Below are 19,752 nucleotides of genomic sequence, written 5' to 3' on the forward strand. Positions count from 1 at the left end.
TTATTTTATATGGCATGTTATATTAAAACAAAGTTTGTTTAAGTTATATAAAGTTTTAATTAAGTTTAAATTTTATGTGAAAAGTATATTTTTTTTATTAACAATATCACTTTTATCATAGTAAATTTTTATTTTAATATTTTCAATGTAATTCTAGTCTTTTAAAATAAATTTTGTTATTTAGTTTAATTTAAATATGTTTTTAGTTCTCAAATTTTAACAAAGTTTTTATTTGTATTTTTTTGAATAATTTTTTTTATTTCAGTCTCTGTTTTTTAATAATTTTTATTTTTAATCTTCATCATTGATGTGGTCAAATAAAAAACTAACACGTAGTAGTATTTTAATAGAATAAATCAACATTAGAGATTAAAAAAATTACAAAAAATAGAGATTATAGCAAAAAATTTATCTAACAGGATTAAACAAAAAAATTATTAAAATATAAGAATTAAAAGTATAATTAAGTGGTTTTTATAAATTTTTAAAATAGTTATTTTATTATTTATTAATTATGTGGTATATATACATGTCGCATCATTATTATGTAGTAATAAAAGTAACTTTAAAAATTTTAAATTACAATTAATAAAAATATTAAAAAATTATTATATTTATACAATTAAAAATTATACCTTATTTCCCAATGGGCGGGATAATGTTGCCTATGCAGGGTCGTAACAATCACAGAAAATTTTTCCAATAAAAATATATTAAGAAAAAAAAGTATAATTTAGACTTAATTGTATTTTTTATTCATAAGTTATTTAATTTTGAGTGCTCACATTTCATCTTTTTACTTTTTTAAATATGTCATTTTGATTATCATAATTTTAATAACTCTAATTTGGTCCCTCTAATTTTTTTTTAACGTGTCATTTTTTTATCCTCTTAATTTTATTTTTTTATGATTAGTCTCTCTCATTTTTTAGAAATAAAATTTTATTTTTCTAATTTTCATTATTCATATTCAGCGCTCTAATTTTTTTAATATTTAAGTTAAATCTCTTATCTTAAAATTTTATATAATTAGTTATAATATTTCATTAATTTATAAAAAAAGTAAAAAACAAAATATTTAAATAAAAATATAAAATAAAATATTTAATTTAAATATTTAAAAATTATATGTGAACAATTGAAATTAGATTTACAAAAATTATAAAGTTAATAATTAAGAAGACTAAATGTGAGTAATTAAAATTAAAGAAATCAAAATTACACATTATGAAAATTACATGAACTAAATGTAAGTAATTAAAATTATATGGATACATTTGTAATGGCTAAAAAAATACAAAAAATCACACATAAAATTAAAATTAAAATTAAATAGACAATAAATCTATAATTTATTAAAAAAATTACAAGCATTTGGTCAAAGAACAATAAGGCATGAGGTGTGAGAATACTTTAGTCAACTATATTGTGAAAACTTGAATATAGAAGAGGTCATTATTCGGAATGCCAAATATGCCTTACATGTTTTAATATCAATTTTCATTCTAATTGGCAATATTAAATTAATTAGAGTTTAAAATATAAAATCTATGAAGCATTTCAAAAGAATCTCCATCGAAATTGTAGCAACTAATTATTCGAAAATATAATTCTAGCTGAAATTGTCTTTGCCATAGTCCACTTCACTGCTTCTCTGCAACCAGAAATTACAAAATCAATTAGGAGCTATCATCAACAAAAGCTGACATTTAACACTTTTTTAATATACCAAATCAACAACGAGAATTAAAAGCAAAATTTCTTTAAAAAAATAGAAACTAATGGTAAGTAATAAACACACCTCAGAATTAAAGGTGAGAGCCACTTTAAGCTCCCCACAATACTCCTGCTCCTTCACAACGTTGTAAGCAGTTTCTGGAATGGTCCCCTCAGCAAACACTGTTTCCAGATTAATTCTGCATATGTCAGAAAAAGTTGCACTTTAGCTTCTCAAAAAGCCCTCAAATTGGTATCTTTATCAACTATCTAACAACTTCACAGGATATTTGCAGAAACAAATCACAAATGAAACAAAATCGGATGAAGGGCACCTAATTTCTGAATAGCTAATATGTACACTACTGAAGATATGTCTGGCTACAAGGTTACTTAATTGCTCATGGAATGTTCTCACCCTGTCACAACCTTAATTTAGGGGCCTTGTTTTTAGCGTTCTTTCTTTAGTTTATTTTTCTTTATGAGAAATTCTGGGATAAGTTTATTATCACTTTTTAAGTGGTTTTTATTTGAAATATCATATATAGTAATGTCAATAGTGAAGGTTTTTAAGTAAAAAAATTAAATTAAAGTGATAATAAATATGCAAAAATGACAATATTTTTGTTTGGTTTTAGACAATAAGAGAGAGAGGGCACCTGTGATCTCCATATGTTTTGATATGATTAATTCTACACAAAGAGTTTAATCATGTCCATAAATTAATTTTGTAATCAAGTAAAAAAACAATCAAATCCCACGTCAATGTACATTAGGAATTTGTACTATATCCAAATAATGAAGAGGGCTAAAAACTATTTTTAAAATTTATTTTTTAATATATATATATATATAGTTATTGATTAAAATTTATTAAAAATCATAAAAATATAAGTAAAATTTATTAAATTAGAAGCAAAAAATGTATAATTTTTTTAAATAAATTATAATTAATAATAAAAAAAATAGTTAACTTGGTAAGTTTGTAGAGGATTTTTGACTCACTTTGTTTGGCCAAGGAAATCATCATTAGTTAACGAATCCTTGTCCATTAGCCTCAGATTAAGTTCAGAAACACTGTCAGAAACTGTGAAAAGGAAGCTTTCATTCCAATGGGCTTTAGATCCTGCACCTGTAACACAGTGATTCCATAACTGCACTATTTCAGCCATATCCATCATCATCAAGAACAGATAGAGAAACAAAGATGGAAGATAGTTTAATCAAATTCAATCCAAAACAAATAAAATAGTGAATAAGGCAAAATAAACAGCAAATCCCACCTTTGGCCACACTGCTTCTGTGCTCCTGTGTCCGATAAGTGAGAATCACATAAGGATCCATTTTCTCTGCTCATAAAAAAATGGTACATGGAATCAACCCTTTGCATGGATTACAATTCTAGAAATAAAAAAAATGGGAAATTTTCATTCACTTAAAAGTAATTTATTCAAAGATATGAGAATTTAAACCAGAAGTTTAAAAACCATATTTTGAGATAACATTTTGAATTTGCATTACTTACTGAAAAAATCACTGTCATGAAGGTCTTTTGCGCTGATGAGAATAACTTCAAGCGTCCCACGAGGCATCTTTGGCTCAAAACTCTCCCTTAGAAATTGAAGTAAATGTTTGAAGGATACCAAAACACCACAAAGTAATTTAGATGCAATTTTTATTATTATTCTTTATCACTGGTCAAAATGTCAAATCATTAAATTGTTTTACATGCGTTGCATTTCCTTCTTTTTGAGTCAGAATTTTGAATGTGTAAATTTTAGTGAGATGAAACGGCTTGAGTAATAAAACAAAACGGCACGAATGAAGTGTCTAGACATCAGAATATTTAATTTTCAAATAAATGCTCCAGTTTTTATATTTTTTTAATTAGTATTTTACAAATTGAATAAATTAGTTTATTTAAATTAATTGAGATAGTCAGTGAAGTAGATTTTGCATATTTCATAATATATAATATGATAAATCTGCTCAAGAATTTATCAACACAATGACATTTCTGTAATTTTTCTATAAAATTATGAGCATTTCATTTCGATGGATAATTTTGATTTTTGGGTTCATGAATTTATTGTTTTATTGAATATAAACTCAAACCTTCTTGTGTCTTTTTTAATAAGCGAAAATAATTAGTAATTGTGTTCAAATAACCACTTTAATATTCAAAAAAATTTATATCTTCTTATAACATTTTATTGAAAAAAATATTAAACACTTCTTCTTCTTTTCTCTCTCACCCCATCATCCCTAACCATTTAAAACCACCATGAAAAAACTCCCATTTTCTTCATTTTTCTTTCTCTCTTTGTCTCCTTCAAACTATTATCTCCAACCATGAAAACTCCTCAATTGTTCATTTTTCTTCCTTTCCTTCTCCCTCACATTAAGACCCATTATCCAAACAATAGCTTCCATCAACTTTGTCCATATCCCTCTCCATGACACTCCTTTAAAAAATCTAGTTGTGCCTTGAAATTATAGAATTTCCAAATCTAAATTTTTTTTAAAAATTTGAGCATTTTTTTGCTATTTTGTGGCCTAAAATGCATTAAACAATAGCTTTTCATTTTGTCCGTAATTATTTTTGGGCTGATTAGTGACACAAAGGACACATAACATCAATTCTCGTTTTTGTTTTTCTCTGAAATTGTTTTTGGCATGATTAGTTGTTCAAAATGCATTAAACAATTACTTTTTTTCGTCCAAAATTAGTTTTAGGCTGACTAGTGACCCAAAATACACTAAACAACAACATTTTTTTTACCCAAAATTGTTTTTGGGCTAATTAGTGATCAAAATTGCGCTAAACAGTAACTCTTTTTTATAACAGCCCAATAATTTATTTTTTTTAAAAATGAGTTCTTATTTTTTATATTATTTTTAGCCCATGTTTTATTTTATCTAATTTAGGTTATCTTAAATTAAATTATTTTATTTTTATTTTTATATTTAATTCTCTTAATTCTATTTATTAATTTTTCAAATAAAAATAATTTAAATAATAATAATAAGAGATGATTAAAACTAATTAAAATATAATATAAATTTTTATTTTTTTAATCATATTATATTTACTATTACTGTAATTTTCCATGCTATTTCATTTTTTGCATTCTACTTATTTATTCATGTTATTTATTTTTTTAACATTATTATCTTTTATTATATTGTATAATTTCATAACGTTGATACAATTTGATTTTATATTAGCTTCTTTGATATCATGTAGTATAAATTAATAAAATTTATGTTTACTTACAATACTTTGATTTTGTGCAATAAAGATTTAATATATTTTAATTTTAATTTTAATCAATTAAATAAATATTTTTAACTGATCAAAATATAATTATTTAGATATTATTTTTTTAATTATCAAATTATTAATAAATTTATCAAATTATGTTAAAAATTACTTAATGTAATGATTTTTATATTTTTTTATATTTATATTTACTGATTTATTTTGTTTATAAAAAGTATATTTTTTAAAGTGTTATTTATTAATTAAAATAAAATTTTATTTCATTAATATTATATTTAATAACATTAAATATATTTTTTAATAAAATAATATTTTAGTTTTTATTAATAAATAATATTAACATGATCAAAGAGCTGTAAATAAATTTTATTTTATTTTATAAAAAAAGCACTTAAAATGTATTTGAATTCATGTTAAAATATATAAAAAATAATATAATGTAAAAATTATCAATAATAACATTAAAATAAATATAAAAATTCATACCAAACAGGGAATTAATTACTATTACCAAGAATATAACTCACTATTTTTTGTTATAAAAAGATACAAGAAGAAATAGGAGGGTTTTTTGCCTGTATATGGTTAAATCAAAAACATTTTATCCGTATGGGGTTCTTTGACAAAAAATTCCCTGTCTAGGGTGATTTGTGAGTGTCGTAAAAAATGTTGGCGACAGATGATCAAGTATCGCCTGAAAGAATGCCGACACAGGTGTCAGACCCGACTATTGAGAGCGGTTCAAAAGGAACCGCTCTCTAATATAGACATCTTAGAGCGGTTACTTTCAAACCGCTCTCATAAATCAATTTTAGAGAGCGGTTAGAAAGTAACCGCTCTAAGAAGTGCATTTTAGAGAGCGGTTCGAATCGAACCGCTCTCAAAAGTCATGTAAAATATTATTTTAAAATATTTTAGAGACAGACGACTAGAAAAGAGTGTTTATGATGGTGTTTCTTCATATTTGCTGTGTTTCTTCATCTTAGTAAACGTTGTTCTTACGGCTTTCTTTGTATTCATTTTAGCAACAGGAACAAAATGCTGTTAATGGTTGATGGTCCAGCCATTTTTATTTATTTTTGTTTTCTTCCTGCGGTAAATGTTGAACTATCACCTTCTCGCCTGAAAATAATGTCCCAGCAACTGAATCTTCCATCACCTATCCCACGAAAATAGTCGAGTTTGACACCTGTCGGTATTCTTTCAGCCGATACTTGATCATGTATCGCCAACATTTTTTACGACACTCACAAATTACCCTACGAAGTTTTTGTCAAAAAACTTTATACGAATAAAATGTTTTTGATTTAACCCTGTACAGGCAAAAAAAAAAAAAAAAAAAAACCCCAAATAGGAGCAACTCGCAGGAGTACGAGGATATAAAAACTTTCCAGAAAAGGAATGTTAAAGTCAAAATTGAAGGAAACTTAGAACGGACAGTGTATGTGTGGGTAGAGACAGGAATGGCGGAAAGAGCATCGTCTGCCTCTGCTGCTGAAACCAAAACAGTGTCTTCAACTTCCGACCATGTTTCTCTAACCCACACTTTCCTTAAAAGAATGGGCATGGACCAACCCATTCCTCAGAGTTGCTATACCAGCGGCTTCTACTCCAACTTCTTTGGAAGCTTCATCAAGGTCGATCACATCAAGAGGGGACGAATTTCTTCAACTATTACTGTCAAAGCTCCAATCTCCGTAAACCCCTTTTTCTTCTTATGTTTTCACATCACATGTATCTTTAATCGGGGTATTTTATCACGGTAACACTCTTTTCATCTTACTGGCTATGGGTGTTTTTGTAACACTTTGTCATAAAAGTTATTGATTTTGTGTTTAGCTGCTTAGAAAATTGGGAAGGAAGAATGTTTTGCTAAATAGGTCTCTCGAAATTGCTGATTCCTAGTTTGCATTTTTGAAGATGCCGCGTTCTTCTTGTATTCGCTGTTGTGTTGTTGCTGTGGATATCCTGTTTGGTAGCTCTGAAAATTGGGGATAGATTGCTTTTGTTCTTGGAATGTTCTGTTTATTGGATTGACCGAAATTAATGATGAGTTTCTAGATGATTGTTGGGAATTTCCCCGTTGGTTATATTGAGCTTGATTAGGTTGGTATTGGATTCTCTAACTTTGTGGTGGGAAAAATCACTGACTTTGGATATATTTTGGCCATTGATTTCAAAATCAATTGGCAAGATTTCATCATAAATGGGGAATGTGTTGAGTTTTTTTTCTTTTCTTGTCCATTGATGGTGAAATCTTGCCCATTGATTTTGAAATCAATGATCCAAACTCACCCAAAATCTGTGACTTTTTCCATTACGAAGTTAGAGAATCTAATTGCTATTAGGTTGGGAATGCATGTTTTTGACTGGGTCGGACCAGTGTTTCAAGATTGCGGGCCAAGCTGTAAGTACTTACGTAAATGCTTTTTGCGTCTTGAGATATGTTTTGGTCTTGATGAGCTCTTGGCATTCAACTCGCTTAAAATTTTTTATTATAAAAGAAAATTGGGGGTGCAATATTGATGTTTTGGAGGCCCTGCAAATGATTGGAATTGCAGCAGCATGGACTGCATTTGTTTGCGATTTCAGTAATTGTAATGCAGTCAATTGAGAGGCTGTAATTTTGGTTAAAATTGAAATTTCTTCCATTTTCTTTGTGTGCAGCTGAACTTATTTTCTCTCTGTGGTGTAAGTTGTAAATTTATTTGGGGCTTTGGACGGAATTTGTAAATTGTTACATGGGTGTAGATGGACTTTTCATTTTCTTCATTGGTCTTGCAGAATTTGTTTGGAATACTGCATGGAGGGTCTGTTGGATCTTTCATTGAGTTGCTGTCGATTGCTTGTGCAAGAACTGTTGTTGCTGAGGACAGGGAACTTTTTCTCGGGGAAATTAGCGTGTCTTACCTCTCTGGAGCTCCAATCAATGTGAGTCCTGTGTAATGACTTTTGGCTTTTGATTCTCTTTACTGTGATATGGGCATTACTGCTTTTCCCGTTCTGCAAATCAGTGGATGACAGAATGACTTAATATGCTGCCTTAGGAAATTAATGCTTTTAGCCTAACTTACATTTGAAACAAAGGCTTTAGGACTTCAAAAAAGTATTACACCTCAACATTAAGCAATGGGATGTAAGAACTTGGGGTTTGGAATTCTTAGAACTGTAAAAGTGTTGCTTAGCTGTTAGCATAAATCTTCTGCATTTGCACAGTTACTTAGCACGTACCTGGTGCATTGGTTTCAACGTGATTAATGTTAAAGATACAACATAAAATCATTCATGTTGCAATATTTGGTTCATGAGATAGTATCAGAGGCTGTATTACCAAATGGTCTAGAATTCAATCCTTACCACCTCCATTTTTTTAATAGAGTTGAATGTCAGCACACTGTCTGTTGGCGTGTGCACTATCCATGCTTTAATCCCAAATAGATCTTGCATGAGGAGGTGTGCTGGAGATATAGAGCCCATGTGGAAAAGTTTATAGACACTTTATGGAAATAACTTACAACTCTTATAAACTTTTTAAAGCTTATTTCAACAAGATTCTTAGTATAATTTATCAAAATAAACTGTTTTGAGTTTATCCTAATAATTTTTATGGTTAACTTTATGGCATAAGTTACCGTTGAAAAAAAGCTTAATAAATAAGCGTTTACTTAAGTTGTGTACCCAAACACACCCATAATATCAAACATTACGTGTCTTCACCTAACAACTTAACCTTTCGAGATATTTGATTCGTGATAATTAAGGCCTCCCCGATAATGTTGCAAAGATGCCGAATTATAGGCTGGAATTTTTATAGATATAATTATCTGCTCATTCAATATATAATGTAGCTCAGTTGCAATGTCACCCTAGATGATTCTTACATCAGATATGCTGAGCAACGTGTTCATGTTCTTTTCAATAAGTGGATTGTTGCCCCATTGTCTATGTAGGCTGAAATTCTAGCTGACGCCACTGTGGTGAAGAGTGGAAGAAATGTAACTATGGTTGCATTAGAGTTTAAGCTGAAGAAGACTGGGGATTTGTTTTACATTGCTCATGCTACCTTGTACAACATCCCGGTTGCCAAGTTATGAAGTACCTTTCTGGTCATTATTATATTGCTCATCCAGATTCATGACATTCACATTCTTGAGAATGATGTATACTCTCGTTTGTTAAAAATATATGACCATTGCTGGGTCCTTCATGTTGATAATTTCAAGTATATGTTATCAATTGAGTTTACTACATAGCTAGAAAAAACTAATCAGAGCTCAATAGTTAAATAAGCAAATGGACGCTTATTTATCGCAGTCACAAGACGTGAGAACTTGAACATGCAAAGTCGATGTTGTTTCAACCATGGAGACTCCCATCTGAAACCCTTTTACCATTGCAAACTCTGACCCTTTGAAATTTTTAGGTCATTAAAATGCACCTTCAATCCCTTTTTCTTTATGTATCTTTTATTCTTTTTTGTTTGGATGTGCAGAAACTGGGTCTTGCTTTTGAGAAATATGTTCTGCCTCGTTGTACAGGTTTTGTTGGTTGGAACTATTGGGTTTAGGCTAAGGTTACAAACGAGTAACGGATTGACCAGAAAAGTCCAGTTATAAAGTTTACAGCAAATAAAAAAGGATTATTTTGCAAATATCAAAATTAACGTAGTGCATATTTTTAAAATATATAAAAATAAAGATTAATTCTAAATTATATTATTTAATCATTTAATTTAATAAAATTTAATATAAATAATTAAGATAATATATAACTGTAATTTAACAGCTTAATTGATGAAAATTATATTTTATATTAAGTTTTTAACAGTACAAAGGTGTGTACACTTAATTTGATCCCTTTCACATATATAAATTAAAATTTTTATGTAATATTCCAATCATCATTAATTAACTTATTCTCAATTTAATAATAAAACAAGATATTAAATTATTCATGCATATTGAAAAAATATTTAGTAAGTATTATAAAAACTGGTAGCACTGAAGCTAGTTTTTACAAAGGTGAAAATGGTTTGATTCAGCTGTTGACGTTTTTGTTTCAGATATAAATACATAACAAAAGCTCTCGATCTTAAGAAAACAAAATATGTATACAAGTAAGGTATTACGCTGACACTTCGTAATTGCACAACAAAATAATACTCTAAAATTATGTATAAGTCAACAATTAAATACCTATTGAAAACACGACATACAAATATTTTAATACAATACTGTACATTAAAAATCTCAGCTGCATCAACAATAACACCTTTTTGAATTGACAATCACGAGTAATAAATGCTTTCAAGAACAAGAAAACACTCCTATTTACTTCTATATTCATGTGCTGTTTATTATGTGAATGAGTGGAAAAACTGGTAACTTAATTCTCGAAATTATATGATTCATATATTTAAATCTTTGAGATTTGAAACTAGTTTATATATCAGTTATAATTTTATAAAACAACATTTATTTTAATCCTTTTTAATGTAAAATGATGATGGAAAAAATAATAAAAAAGGATTAAAATGAATGACATTTTATATAAAAATAAATAAATTAAAATCTCAAAGACTCAATATAGCACCCATATAATTTCAATCATTGTGGACGGTATATTTGTCGAATCGACCTGAGTGTAGATCTGGAAATCTCTGCAAAGAGGCGCAACAGAGAGGGTACAAATACCAGTATTGGAAGAAGTGCAAGCAACATGGTTAGTAGTACCATCCGACGGTGTCCCCTTAGCATCAAACCAAGCGCAGCGCAGAAAGCAATTAACATTGATAGCACTGAAAAGAATAAGGAGACAAGGCCAAAGAGTAACTGAACGGGCAACCGTATCAAGAAATCTTCCTCACCATAACGTGATGTGAGGATCCCAATAAACATCAACACTGAAGATGAAGATGTGATAAGGGATATTGCATCTGATATGATGAAGATCTGAAAATATTGTTCTTTTAATAAGATGGGTTCGCCATTGTCACTTTTGTTCCCCCCTGGGACAGTGAAGGCTGCGGCAAACATTATAGTAGTGATGAGAGTACCAATAAGTGTAAAAGAACTTGATGTATCTTTTGCCCACTGCCGAGCATCTTTTAGAAGTCCTTCGTGTGCTTTGATAAATACTTCAAGAGGCACTTGCTCGTTTACATTTTTAGCTCCTAGGTACCACCGAGGCACTATGTTCTTTACTTCCTGCATGCATGCAATCATAAGGTTTATTAACATTTATGAAAATGCATTTCAACTAGAAGGTAGGAGATGGGTTAGTAACATTTATGCAAATGCATTTCACCATCAATGATATACTACAAACGTTAAATTTTTATTTAGATACTTAAAATTAAAAGTTATTTTAAGTTAAATAATTATTTTTACTGATAAGAATATGAATTCATTTTGATAATTAGATCTTTTTTGAATGACTGAGATTGGTTAATAAAAAAAACATAAGTATTTTCTTAGATAACTGTGTAACCCTTAATTATTTTAATTTTAATTAATGAAGAAACAACCAATTTTAAATTATATGAACTTTATATATTTAATTAGCTTAAAAAACTACGAATCCAACAATTAAATTATGAAATTTAATGTCAATAAATTAAACGATATTACTAAATAGAGTAATATGCGTTCAATTTACTGTATAAACGCATCTGAAACTCAAAAGCTAATGTAAGTAGCATTAGGCACATCCTCAGTTAAAAAATGTGAGACCAAACAAGCATCTAACATATGTACACACTTGATTTGTGCATATATAGGTATGGTGAAGAGAGAATAATGGATTTGAGTACCACAAACCACTGAAGTTCTCTTTGCATTTGTAGAGCTGCATTGGATATGCTGACAAGGTATGGCGGAGGTCCTAAGTCTGCCGCGAGGTGCAACATGTTATTTTCAAACTTATCTGTACTCCATGTAATAATCTCTTTTGAACCCTTTACCTTCTTTATGAGTTGGAACAACTTTTCTTGACGATTCAAAATTGCATGTGAAAATATGCCTCTTTTATTTCGGTCCTCCACCATTAAAAGTGCAGGATTTGCATCCATCATTGTTTCTATGAATTCAACAATTCCACATTTGGCTGCCTTCAACATAGCGTCTTCTACACGCACCGAACGCAACTCATGTTCTAATGTTATTTTACACACTTTTCTGGAAGTATTTTAGAATCTCGAGCACTAAGTGATGCTTCCTTTTCATCTTATATACTTTCATATTTCCTGAAAGCATTGAAAAGTTTAAGAAGAACTTAATATCTCAGTATACTCTGCTCCGGTAGAGACAATATGTTCGAGTCAGATACGACTATAGTAGTGACAAAATTCTTTTTTCAAGTCTTTGTACTCAAGACTTTAACATCCGTGTCAGATGATCCACAGACTCACTGGTCACATTTTAATAGAATTAATTCAAGCCTAAAAAAGACTAGGAATGGAAAATTGAGAGCATTCATGGTTGCACTTACCACACAGATTTACAAGCACGAAAGTTTGAGCCGCACGGAATTGACCTGAATATGGGCATTGCAGAAGAGATTGATTTCACGTAAATGTTTTTTAAAAAAAAATATGATTGAGGAGTGGCATTTATGTGTAGAGAGGAGTAAGCAATTGCATAAAGCAATAAAGTAATATTAGAATGATAGGTTTCAAGAAAAATAATTATTAAAGTAAGTAGTCAATTTATTTTCTATAAAATTAAAAATAAAACTCTGCATTCATATCTAGTAAATTAGGTCTTTTCGGTAAGTTTCATATAATGTTGCACAATCTTATTCCTTTCTGATTTTACCAATTGTCAAACTTAGTCATCTACCTATTTACATGTACAGTGTTGAGTTGTTAATTAATATTATACTAATTAACTACTTACAGATGTAATAATGTAATTGATTTATGCTTTTTTTTTTCTAAGGATTAAAATAAGTTAGCTCTCTAGTAAGAGCTTATGACTTAACTTTTTTAAAAATTTAGTCTAATTTAATTTATTTAAGTAATAAATTCAATTTAAACTTTTAAAAATTTAATTAATTGAATAGATTAAATTTGAACTTAAGAAAAAATTTATTAAATTTAATAGAATAACCTATTTAAGATTCATAAAATTTATAATAATATATTAAATAATTTTATATAAAAATTATTATAATATTATATTAAATAAATTAAATTTTAAAATGAATAAAATTTTAAATTAAAAATTTTAATAATTTTTATTAAAATTAGAAAGTATCTTTACTACATTCTATCTTAAAGAAAGAGTGTCACTTGTAAAAAAATTTTAAGTTAGTATTGTTCAATTTGTCCATATAAAACTGACATATATTCGTGTTTGTTATATGTTTAATAGTTTATTTATTTAAATTAAATATGTTATTTAAAAATGATAAATAAAAATATATAATTTTATCATAAATATTAAAAACATTGAAACTTTTTTTATAACTTATTTAAATATAAATTTTATGACATTTATAGAGATATACCTATTTATATGATCTAATAGTTTATTTATAGACAAATTTAATGGCCTATTAAAAATCTTAATATAAAGTAAGTCATTAAAAAAAGTTAATATACTATTTTAAACTTTTAAAAATATTAAGCTTGACTTAATAAAAAGTTAATAATAAATAATAATTATAGCTCAAGTTTCAAAAAAATTTATATGTACTTGTAAAAAGTCTAATCTAGCATATTTTTATTCTTAAATTTTACTCGAACTAATTATATTATATGCTTCTTCAGAATATTACAACTCTTCTAAATAGATAAAATAAAAGTGAGTCTTAGCTAAATAAAGAACTAATTCAAGCTAAAAAAATAAAAATACTACACTGATAAATTAGGAGCATTCGTGTTGTTCTTACCAACAAAGAGTTTTAGAAGCTTTGATCTTGAAACGAACTGTTGAACTCGTACCAAGAATCGACCTAAACATGACATTGCAGAAGAGATTGATTTCTTATTTTTCCCTTGAAAATGTTTTCCTCAAAGTATGAGGAGTGAACAAATTTTACATAAAGTAATTGTAGAGGAGTGTTAATTAGAAACATACTTTCCAAGTAAAAAATCATTAAAATGAATATTGCATTTTTCAGATTATTTTTAAACAAGGATATATTCATTGTTAATTTTAAAGAGTTAAAATTATGAGACACATTAATTTAAATAAGTTAATATTTTTTATTTATTCACTTTAGAGACTAATTCATTATAAAATGAATATTGTACAAAACCCATGGCACATATTGTATATATAAATAAGGGTTGCACCTTATGCAAAAAATAATAAATGTCTCATTCGTTTACTTTACTTTTTCTTTCTTTTTTAAGAAAGTACTTGTAACCAATAACAAAAACTTATATTTAAAAGCTATAAATATAGTTAGATAATTTTTTACAAGCGATAAAAGTTAAAGAGATATAAGTTCCAGTAAAAAAATTAAAATATTTTTATTTCTAAAAGAATCAAAACATATTATAAAACCTCTCAAATGATAACAACCAACAACTTACCATAAGCTATAATCGACTTATGAAAGATATAATTTTGATAATTTGAAACAATGCTAATAATTGTCTCTACTGATAGTAAAAAAAATGTTAATTTTATTAAATAATCTAAACATATTCTTAAAAGTTTATAAATTTTATCTCATAATAATATGAGTTTAATTTTAGTGCACTGTTCATAATTTTTTTTTACACTTTTAATTAATTAAAATACACCATAAATATAATTTTTATATTAGTTATTAAAAAATTAATATTAACTTTATGATAATTTATGAGTAAATAAAAATTTATATTTAAATTAAATGTTAATAATAACAATATAATAAAAAAATATTACTATAATTTATTCTAGTTTAATTAGAAGTTGACCGGCTAAAGTACCTGTGATTGTATTTGGTTCGTCCTCATAGTCAGTCCCAACATGGGATACGATTTCGATTCTTTCGTCTTCAAAGGCGTGTATCTTCTCATTTTTTACTATCAAAACTGTAAAGAAAATATGAGAAAATAAGTTATTTCTGCACTGAAATTTTATATTTTAATAAAATATTATAATTACTTCTTAAATTTTGTTATTGATAAATTAAAAAAATATTATCAATTTGATACCTAATTAATATATGGGGTACTATTCAATAAAATCCTCATTGTGGAGACGTGTGTATAAAAATTTGAGAAGCGAGAAATCCGATTTGTAGATATAATAAAACTGAAGGATAAGTTATTATTTCGATCTATATTCAAATATTATACACCTTCCATTTCAAATTGATGATCTTTAAAGGATTTTTTATAAAGATGAAGGAAAATAAATAATATCTTCAAATATTTATTTTGTTTGTTTGTTGACATATTTATTCACACAAAACTTAAAAAAAAAATGCTGCTTTTATTATTTATTTGAAGCAGAATCGAAACGAAATGGTTTTTTGTTATTATTATTAAAAGCGTCATTTAGTTTGCAATGAAAAAAGAGATAATTTCAGTGAAATGATAATATAATTAAATTGTCACCAGGTTCTTCTGAAGTTAAACTGGAAATATTCTAACTAATTTTCTAAAAATCAATAATATTATTTACAGAGCGTAAGAGGCTTTGGTAATGCAGAGAGGTGAACGTACTCTTATACATAAACTGCTCCCACAAATTAAGTTGGGCGCCACTTTGAAATGCAGATGGCGTGCTAGCTAGCTCATATATGGGCGCAATGTTTCCATCAGATTTTTTCAGGGATAATAGTTTAGCATTGGGGTGTTGAACTATTGCTGTTGCAACATCTGTAAAAGAAGAAATGGGATATAAACACAGCGAAAAAATGCGTTGGGAAAGAAGAAAAGCCTTACCGAATATTTCATTGGCGATGCATTGGGAAAGAAGCAAATCTAGAAATTTGTTCTCTCCGGTGAAGACAGAGGGAGGAGTGACTGAGAAAAGATAGCGAGTCATGTGGGAGTGGCCCTTAGCTGCAGCAAGAAGCAGAGGGATTTCACCTTTGTGTGTGGCAATGCTAAGCAACTCATCCCCTCCTTCTGTGAACATACACTCAGCTATCTTCTCATCGTCAATTAACTCGGCGGCTAGAGCAAGAGCTGTGTACCCCTTCTTGTCTTGCATTTTGACCAACCGCTCCTTCCCCAAATTAACCAACACATTCACAGCATCGGTTAACCCTTTGGACACCGCGGCGTGGAGAACGGTCTTTCCATCAGGGGATCTCTCGAAAATATCGTTAGGGTTCTATTCTATCTTCGATTCTGCGTCGTCCCAAAACCCCTTCATCACCAAATTATGGAGATCGTATTCTGGGTCATAGGTACGTGATTGCGTAGCTTCCTCGTGCCACGCTGCCACGTCCTCACTGTACGACACTTGCAATTGATTCCACGCTTCTTTCGCCGTTCCGATCCCACAAGAGAGTTGAATGGCGTGTAAAGCCTTTCTGTTTCTCGACTTCCATGTTTTGTCCCCTTTCTCTTTCTCTGTGTCACCCTCTACGACGCCGTCCCATAGCCCTTCCCCCATTAGGTAGTTTTTCACCAGCGTGCTCCAGTTTGAGTAGTTCTCTTTGTTCAGCACTTCAACCACGATTCCGTTCACACCCGACATTCTCATTTATCTGCTCATAACAATATTTTCAGCCAATACAGGAATTGCGTATTTATAGTGTGTAAGCAAGCTAGGTAGCACGCATCACTTTAATTAAGTGGAGATGCTTCTGTTAATGTATCATGTCATTAATTCCCGAGTTATGTTGTTTTAACATTTTAGGTTAATCAATCAACAAAATCGTCTTTCAAACTTTTATGTTTCCATCTCATTACTACTAATTTCGCTCTATTATTCAATGCATATTTCCTACCAATTTTATTATTTTTTCATGTTTATATTCAGTTCTTAGACACACAATCGGATAATTTAATAACTTTTTAAAATAAACTCATAGATTTATATAATTTTAATATATCAATCTTATCTTTTAAAAATGAAAATTTAGCCTAACTTCATTTAAACAAAATTCATAAAGTGGAAAGAATAATGTACCTTATGAAATAAAAAAGAACAGAAAAAGATAAAAGCGCGGAATAGCATATGGTAACTAAATTCCACCTCAAGCAACTCATACTCAGAGGGATAAACCACAATGTAAGAAACTCAAAAGTGGAAAGAAAAAGTTAAGAGTATTTCGCTGTACTTTTTTTTTTTTTAATTTTCGAAAACAAATTTTCAAAAATTACACTTATCAAATAAGTTTTTTTTTTCTATATACAAAAATAAAAAATTATATATTTAAATAAAATATAATTTTTAATAATCTAACTTTTAAATTATAATTATACATCATATTAATTAATATATATAGTTATACTATTTTCTTTTCTATATACAAAATAGATATCAAATAATTTTTAATTTATATAAAATCATATAGATATGATTATAGGATAAAAAAACTAATTCAAAAAATTAATTTTAAGATATGTATCTAACAAAAATATTAAATGGTATAAAAAGTGTATAAATATATAATTTATCATAAAAATATTATAAAATAATATAAATATATTTAAAAAAATTAATCAACTGACGAGATAGCAATTCGAGCAATTTAAAAATAAAATAAAATTAGACAATAGTTTACAATTTGACTGTGTTATCAAATATTTTTGGCAGAAACTTCTTTTATTGAAGATGTTTCTAAAACATATCAAATTAAATTTTTTATAATTTGGAATTTATTTTTATTTTATTTTTTGTTAAATATTGTCTTTATTTTTTTTAAATTATTACTTTTAGTCTCTTTAGTTAACATAATTTATTAAATGTCAAGTGTCAACTTTTAATTAAATCATACTAATTGAAAGAAATAAAAATAAAAATTTGAAAAAAGTAAAGATTAAATTCAATAAAATATTTTATAAAAATTAAATTTAAATTATAAAACTTTTGAGAAAGTCAAATGCTTAAGGTAAATTATATTGAGTGAACAAGTTATGTGACCATTGTTTAAAATCTGATTTTTTAAATTTATTTTTATTATCTCTTATAACTGAAGAAAGAAACAATAATTAAAAAATATAAAAATAAAATAATATTAATATTGAGAAAATGATATACAGTGGAAAAAGTAAATATCTGAATTCGGATAATGCAAATATTTGTTTGATGGCTTTGATTTGAATTTGAATAATGGTAAATGTTTGCACACGTTTAAAAGATAGGTCTAAGTGCTATCTATTTACTTCCATTGTATATAGATACACACACAAACATTAATAAACATAAATTTGATGATACACACATACATATAAATTAAATGTCTAGTTAAATATTCACATAAGTATTGCATGATCTATAATTCTCTAAATATTCATACAAGTATTCCATTGTAAATTGTACTCCTAATTTATTTAAAAGAAGCAATAGGTACAAAAATAAAGTTATACAATTTTTCATGTAAAACTAAAACAAAAGAAGAAAATTTAATTTCGTTTAGTGATCATCTTTGCATAATTCAAATTGTTAGCAAGGTAAAATACGATATCTTGGCATTTTATAGTAATTTCTCGTTATAAAATTTTGATGTTTCAACTAATAGTAGCATGTGTTGCAATAAATGCTAACAATCACAATATATCTTCGTTCCTAAGTCTAAGCAATGCATAAGCAGGAAAAACTTATTCCAAATCTGAACATTAAATCAAAGTGCTTATTATGAGCAATGTTACAATATTTTAAATGATCTAAATCAATTAAAGCATTAAGAACAAAAGCAATCATTTGAAAAATTTATAATTTTGAATTAAATTTAACTATGATAAAATTACATAAAATTTAGACACATATATGTATAGAAAACAACACAACAACAACAAATATGATAAAAAAAAATTATAAAGAATTTGTGACTTCATCAAGGTAGATAAAGTAAAAGGAAAAAAAAAAAGAGATGAAAATAAAAATAAAAAAGAAAAGAAAAAGGACTTGTACTTAAGGATAAGTGTTGGAAATCAAGTATAAGTCAAATAAAAGATGTATATAAAAGGCGGTGTCTTAATATCTATTGCCTAAAGGTTATAGGTGAATATAGTGTCTAAGTGACTTGTATCACTTACTTGATATATGTAGACCTCTCATGCTCTACTCAGATCCAACATTTTATATCAAAGAATTAGTATTTTATATTAATAGAATTTTGAAACATAAGATTTTAAAATGTTCACATAATAAGCTAGGATGTAGGATTTGTCGACTAAATATTTTATTTTTTTAGAGAATTTATTCAAGATTCTATATATACATAAGAAAAGCTATGTGCAATTAAAATATTATATAAATTTGATTAAAAAATTATCTACTCTATAATAAAAGAAAACGGAAAATATTCAAAAAAATGAGATTTATAATGGAGATTGCGTTTTGCACCTTTTTTTTATATCCTATTAATTTTTTATGTAACTTTTTTTTTTAAATATCCTTATAATTATTAATTTTTTTATTTTTGTTTCAAAATTTATAATAACTTTCTTCTCTTTTAGAATTTCACTTTTCATTTCTACTGTCATTTTATTCTTCTTCTAAGTTTTGTTATTACTTTATTATCACTTTTTTCAAGCATAACTCATTTATTTTTACTCTCCAAAAACTTTGATTAATCTAAACGTAATATAAAAATAAATTTTTTATAAAAAACACTCAACCTATATATTTAAA

At 27.4% G+C, this 19,752-nt stretch overlaps 3 protein-coding genes across 4 annotated transcripts; 1 reads left to right on the forward strand and 2 right to left on the reverse strand.

Moving 5' to 3' along the window:
* Positions 1 to 1,612: 1,612 nt before the first annotated feature.
* On the reverse strand, positions 1,613 to 3,308 carry LOC113852309 (C2 domain-containing protein At1g63220-like). Its single transcript, XM_027482542.1, has 5 exons — positions 3,242 to 3,308; positions 3,000 to 3,065; positions 2,722 to 2,848; positions 1,802 to 1,916; positions 1,613 to 1,654 (listed from the first exon to the last, which is right to left on the reverse strand). Exons 1-5 carry the CDS (start codon positions 3,306 to 3,308, stop codon positions 1,613 to 1,615), a joined length of 417 nt encoding a protein of 138 aa, XP_027338343.1.
* A 3,118-nt stretch (positions 3,309 to 6,426) lies between these two features.
* Positions 6,427 to 9,327, forward strand: LOC113852555. Of its 2 annotated transcripts, XM_027482864.1 has the most exons (4): positions 6,427 to 6,696; positions 7,784 to 7,930; positions 8,950 to 9,094; positions 9,198 to 9,327. In XM_027482864.1, the coding sequence occupies exons 1-3, from the start codon at positions 6,463 to 6,465 to the stop codon at positions 9,091 to 9,093; spliced, it is 525 nt and encodes a 174-aa protein (XP_027338665.1). In that variant the 5' UTR covers positions 6,427 to 6,462; the 3' UTR covers position 9,094; positions 9,198 to 9,327. The 2 variants fall into 2 exon arrangements, with proteins under 2 accessions (XP_027338665.1, XP_027338666.1); XM_027482865.1 differs by lacking the exon at positions 9,198 to 9,327 and having other exon boundaries at positions 8,950 to 9,186.
* Positions 9,328 to 10,605: 1,278 nt separating this feature from the next.
* LOC113852310 (ankyrin repeat-containing protein NPR4-like) lies at positions 10,606 to 16,440 on the reverse strand. The gene is made up of 5 exons (XM_027482543.1): positions 15,885 to 16,440; positions 15,663 to 15,818; positions 14,922 to 15,026; positions 11,811 to 12,124; positions 10,606 to 11,205 (listed from the first exon to the last, which is right to left on the reverse strand). The coding sequence occupies exons 1-5, from the start codon at positions 16,153 to 16,155 to the stop codon at positions 10,606 to 10,608; spliced, it is 1,446 nt and encodes a 481-aa protein (XP_027338344.1). The 5' UTR covers positions 16,156 to 16,440.
* Positions 16,441 to 19,752: the final 3,312 nt, after the last annotated feature.

Source organism: Abrus precatorius, unplaced genomic scaffold, assembly GCF_003935025.1.
Source record: "Abrus precatorius isolate BTA unplaced genomic scaffold, Abrus_2018 Scaffold10, whole genome shotgun sequence".
Classification (NCBI taxonomy): domain Eukaryota; kingdom Viridiplantae; phylum Streptophyta; class Magnoliopsida; order Fabales; family Fabaceae; genus Abrus; species Abrus precatorius.